Source organism: Elaeis guineensis, chromosome 1 (assembly GCF_000442705.2).
Source record: "Elaeis guineensis isolate ETL-2024a chromosome 1, EG11, whole genome shotgun sequence".
NCBI classification, from domain to species: Eukaryota; Viridiplantae; Streptophyta; class Magnoliopsida; order Arecales; family Arecaceae; genus Elaeis; species Elaeis guineensis.
The window spans coordinates 109,359,184-109,365,183 of record NC_025993.2 but is presented as its reverse complement, the minus strand read 5'-3'; the positions used below and the strand labels follow the sequence as shown (position 1 = coordinate 109,365,183).

The window sequence follows — 6,000 nt, the reverse complement described above, 5'->3', positions numbered from 1 at the left end:
AAAATAGGGGATTCAGTTGACGGACGCCACTTTAAGTCAATTCACTCGGCCGGCGGTAAGTGAGGTAATCAACAATTACTAGCAAATGGTATGGATCTCCCACCATATATAATAGGCCTGAGAAGCTTATGAGGTTTTAAAGAATTCCTGGCAATCCACAAAATTAAAGCCACTAGAGTCATTGCGGACGTGCAACTTTAATGATAGAAAAAGGTAATCAAATAAAACAGGACATACAGAGAGGAGCAAAGAAGAAACTAGTAGACGCAGAATGCACCACGAGATGATGCTGTGTGATTTACAGTGACTTCAAAAGACAAATAACCCCAGAAATCATGCTTTCTCCGGTACCAGAACAGAACCTGAATTTTTTTTTTTTTCCGGAAAAATAAACGCTCAAGTAGATTAAGAGGCTTCAAATGCTGAATCTGCTTTGTGCATTATTACGTAATTTCAATCAGACACGCTCATCCCTACAGCTGAATTGATGAAGATAAAGCTCATGGAAGGAACAGATAAAATAAGACTTTGTTTGACAGATATAATTAGATGTATAACCTTCAAAATAAATCAACTGCCCTCAGAGAGTGTACTAGTTTGCACCAGGGACAAACAGAAATTGCATCTGACAGATATTAGCATGGAAAAGAATTACAAATACATCAAGAAACACCTATTTGCTACCTCACTCCTTTTTCAATCAATCAAATGACCACAATCAATAATAATGTGGTGGTTGATGACAACTGGAGCTAACGTCATCAGTGCTTACACTCTGAGGAACATAAACCACTACCATCCCTTGGATTTTCAGCACCAACACCAGAATCCCTTTTTCTTACGCTACTAAGGTGGCCATGACAACCACCTTCCCGTGGCCAGGGAAGGCAACATCTCTGAAACCTTGGGTTGTTCCACCTCTGTGGTCGGAAAAACCTCCTTCCAGAGCTATTAGAAGGCCACCCCACTCTTCCAATGATGTGGGAGTTCCTGGGCCTTGATTCAACTAAATCTGCTGGCCTTTGTCCTGATGCACTTGGAAGAACCAGATCTGTCGTCTGAGACTCTTCAAGTCGTCGCTTAGTTAGCTGTATATCTTTGGCAGCCTGAGTCATATTGTGGTTAGAAGATGTCTGCGCTGGACTTACAGGACTGGATGTTTGCCGTGGATATGGTGGAAGAGGTGGAAAAGGATGGAAAGGCATGCTGGGTGCAATCAACCAGTGTGGGTGAATCTGGTTTCCTCCAGCTTCAGTGGATCCTAACTGCTGCACAAGGGCCAAAGGAATGCCATATGACACACTTATTTCTGAGAGGAATCTCTCCTGTATGCACCCTATTACCACTTCATCTGTAGCCACTGTAGTTTCAGAAGAAACCTGAGGATGGCGATCCTTCTGAGGAGACCCAAATCCAGGTGGTGCTTCATCATCAATATTCTGCTGCATTACATTCTCCACACTTGCAACTTCATCAAAAGAACTGTTCTCCATTCTCTGGGTCCCAAAATCCTTCTTTAAGTCCTCAAGTTGGGAACCAGGATCTGATCGTGAACCAGTAGCTCTTGTAAACTTTGAGCCTGCTTCGACAATTTTATCTTCAACTGACCAGAAGGTTCTTGGATCTGGGTCTGTCATATCTGATGGCTGATCCCACCTGCTCTTACGTTTGCGTGTTCTTGTCCTGCTTGCCATAATGTTATCCATCAAGGGTGCAGAGCTGGAGACCAGTTGCTCAGGATGTGAAGATGTTTCTCCAGGGATATCAGGTAAACATGGAGATATTGGCTGCTGGACTGCTTCACTAACACAGACAATGGCATCAGTTTGTCTTGCTGTGTGATCACGCCGACGCCTGTACATGGATGACTCAAACCGACTGCAGTAGGAATGCAGTGAATCTAGTTGGCCATCTTCCCTATCTGATGGCTCAATTCTTCTAATAGTACGAGGAATCCATTTATCTCTAAAGTTGCGAGCAATTTGATGAACCTGTATATCATAATTAAGGCAACTACAGATAAATCTTCAATTTATAAATAAAGAACTTTTCACTAATATATACATAAACAATAGACATGATGCCAGCCAGAAGTGCATCAAGACTATGCTAAAAATAGCAGAAACAATAACTCAAAAAAATTATTGAAAGCTAAAAATACAAATTGTTCAGTGCCAAGAGAAGAAAGCGAACCGACTGCTACACAAGTAAGAATTATGATAAGAAGCTTGACTTCCTCAATTTTGCTAAGGTCTTCAACTCAATTCAACTCAACTAAGCCTTAATCCCAAACTAGCCAGGATCAGCTATATAAATCCACTTCCCCATTCCACTCAGTTGAGGGCCAGACTTTTGGAGGATGTTGAGATATCAAATCCTTCCTTGCTACTTCATCCCATGTGATTTTCAATCTCTCTCTATCTTTTTTCTTTAACATGTATCGAATCGCTCATTCATGCTAAGTGCATTCCTTGGCCTACGTTGTGCAAATCCAAACCATCTAAGTCACCCCTTTCTTAATTTGTACTTAATTGGTGCTACCTCCACATTTTTACGACTAATTTCATTTCTTATTCTTTCTTGTACTGCCACGCCTCTATCTCAACATTCTCATGATCATGCTCGTCTTGTGCATATGTTGTTTCTAACTGCCTAACATTTCATACCATAAAGCATGGCTAGTCGCAAGGTTTTAAAAACCAGTATCGGCGGCCGTTCCGATCGGCCGGGACACGGTCCGGTACGGTTCCGTACCGGATCGAACCAGCGCGAACCGACAGAGGGAGGACCGGAGGAGAAAGAGAGAGAAAGAGAGGAAAAGAGAGGAAGAGAAAGAGGGAGGGGGGTCTGTCGGAGAAGCCACCGAGAGAGGAAGAGAAAGAGGGAGGGGGTCCATCGAAGAGGCCGTCGGCTGGCCGCCGTGGTCATTGGGCAGCGTAAACGTCGTCGCCTGCGGCTCCACGATGTGAAACAGGAGCGATCGCCCCTATTTCATGAACTTTTTTTAAAAAATCCGATAACAGTGAAGTCGGCAATGGGTTTGCTGACATCACTATTTCTGGATTTTTTTTTAAAAAAAAATTGAATAAACAAATCGAGTACCGACTTCACTATTTTTAAACTTTTTAAAAAGATCTTAAAACAGTGAAGCCGACTTTTGCCGGCTTCACCATTCGTCTTCCCCTTTTAAAAACGACCTCCGCCCATGCCGCTTTCGTCGCCCGATAGCCACAGCGGCCACCCAAAGACCTTCGATGGCCTCTCCGCCGTCCCATCCTCCCATCTCCGGTGGTCTCCCCCCCTCTCTTTCTCGCTCGTTGCAGCTGCCCCGTCGTGCGAACCGAGCCGCAGCAGCTTTCGACACCCTCTGACAGCCGCAGAGGGCCACCATCGGCTTCCGCAGAGGGCCATCGGCCTCTCCCTCCTCTCTCTCTCTTTGTTTCCCTCTCTTTCTTCCCCGACACCGACGTGTGCCGTTTTCTCCGCCGGAACCATCTCAGTTCTCCATCGATCCGGTTCGGCACGCCCCAAACCACCCAGTTCAAGACGGTTCTAAGAACCATGGCTAGTCGTACAGCAATCCATTAAAATCTCCTTGCGGCAAGTATCATATGATCATATAATATTTCAGTTGCACTTTTCTATTTCATCGAACTTTTTAATCCTATGGACAACATCCTATTCAATCTCCCCTTATGAATAATCGATCCTAAACATCAAAAACGAGAACTTTTAGAAACTTTATGATCTCAAGTTTCACAATACCTTCACCTCCATTTCCAATTTTACTAAAATTGCAGTCCATGCATGTCATCCTAGTTCTACTAAACTTAAAACCCTTAAAATCTAATGTACTTCTCGATAATTCCAACCTACAATTAACCCAACTTTAGTTTCATCCGTTATAACTATATCATCCACAAATAGCATGCATCAAAGAATATCTTACTACATATGCCTAGCAAGCTCATTCATAACTAGTGTAAAAGGGTAAAGACTTAGAGTAGATCTTGAAAGTAAATCTATTATGATTGGAAACTCCCTAGTAATCTCACCAGTAGTTCTTACATTAGTAATTGTTCTACATGTCCTTAATCACATTAATATATCTAATGAAAACTTCTTTCTTTTTTGACACCTATCATAAGTTCCTCAAGTAACTCTATCATATGCTTTCTCTAAATAAATAAAAACTATATGAAGATCTTGTCTTTTTCCCCTATGCTTCTCCATTAACCTCTAAAAGAGAAAAATAGCTTCCACAATCTACCTTCTGTGCATAAAACCATATTGGTTCTCCAATATTTTTGTGCCACACCTCAATCTATGCTCAATCACCATCTTCTGAAATTTTATAGCTCATGAGTTTAATACCATGATAATTAGAATAATTTTGAAGATCACTTTTATTATTATAATCAGTACCATAGTGCTCTTTCCTCTATTCATCAAATATTTTCTTAGTCTTTAAAATCTTACCAAACATATTAGTCACCAAATACTTCTAAACCTCAATATGGATTACATCAGGTCTAATTGCTTTTCCTATTTTTATCTTTTTCACAACCTCCTTTATCTTGACACTCTAATTTTACATGCATATTTAACATTTCTATCCTCAATAAAACTAGTAAGGCATCCTAAATCATTTACATGATGCCTAATGAATAGCTTAACAAAATAATTTCTCCATCTTTTCCAATCTCATCCTCTTAACCAAATTGCAAGGTCTTCAGAAGGTTGAAAATTTAGGTTTTGTTCAAGTCTAAATGAGAACTGACAAATAACTAGAAAATTATGAAAAACATTTTATATGTCTAACAAAAAAGAAAATCAAAATGATTTGCCAATGCAAGAATAGGGTTTAGTCGAACCCAAGGCCCAAATAGCTCTTTGGCTCAAATCTAAATATGCTAAAGTATTTTTTTTAAATAAATACCAATCGATTTTCTTTTTTATGAAATTAAAAAAAAATTCATGAAATTAAAAGTAATTTATATCATATGAGGCACTCCCTGCAGGGTTTCTAAAACATTCTTCTCAATCATGATGCTAGACATGTTTATCAAAACATTTTGCTGCTCATCCACAAGCCATTACAGTACTATTAATTTATCACCATCACCAGTTTATATATTAAACTATTTAAACTAATCCAAGAATTTTATGATAGTTCCTCATTTTCTACATGTTCCAAGATTTAAGTAGTCTTCAGAAGTCTCACTACTAAAATTACCAACTAACATGGGTTGTGTTCAAAAGTGGTGGACACTGAATTATCAAACCTTGGCCAAGAACAAGCTTAAAAGGCATCCTAGTGCACGAGGCTCCAATCACTGTGGGGTTAGGGTATGGGAGGGCCAGATATATACGGCCTTACCCTCACATGCAGAGAGACTATTTCCACGTTCCGAACTCGTTACACCCAAGTTATGATGGAGTGACCTTACTGTTGCACCAGGGCGCACCCCTGGCCAACAACAAGCTTAGTTGAATAAAATTCTCCCTACAAATTTCCACATTAACGAACAATAAATATTATGAAAATTTGGGTGTATTAATATCTACATTTTTATTGCTGAACATCTAAAAAAAGAGCATCAGATACAGTTCACATATAATTTCCTTAAAGCTGATGATAGTACGATCTCTTTCCTTACAGCTTGGCAAAAATTGGGCACTTAATTTAAAATCAAAAATCTTAACTACATAAATTGCTGAGTTTAACTTACTGTGAGATAATATAACAAAATAAAATGCTCCAACTATTTCATAAAACATCTGTTGAGAAAACTATGCATTGACGATCCAAAATTTTACATTTCTAAAATCTGTTAGTGGTCTTATCTACATTGTGTAATCAACTTAAGTTAGTATTTTTTTTTGCTTTTGACAGGTTACACCAAAGCCATGATGAACTAAAGGCATGTATTCTGGCTTGTGTTCCTCAAAATAACTCCTAAAATGTAGATCCATTATCAAACCAACAAGTGTTCTGGA

At 39.6% G+C, this 6,000-nt stretch overlaps 1 protein-coding gene across 3 annotated transcripts in view; it reads right to left on the bottom strand.

Moving 5' to 3' along the window:
* Nucleotides 1-516: 516 nt before the first annotated feature.
* LOC105035108 (uncharacterized) overlaps nt 517-6,000 on the bottom strand; it is a 28,545-nt gene continuing 23,061 nt past the window's right edge. For all 3 annotated transcript variants that reach the window (XM_010910525.2, XM_019847224.3, XM_019847223.3), the window contains one exon: nt 517-1,991. In XM_010910525.2, coding sequence (XP_010908827.1) covers nt 762-1,991 — 1,230 coding nt within the window. In that variant the 3' untranslated portion in view covers nt 517-761. The remainder of the gene's footprint in view (nt 1,992-6,000) is intronic.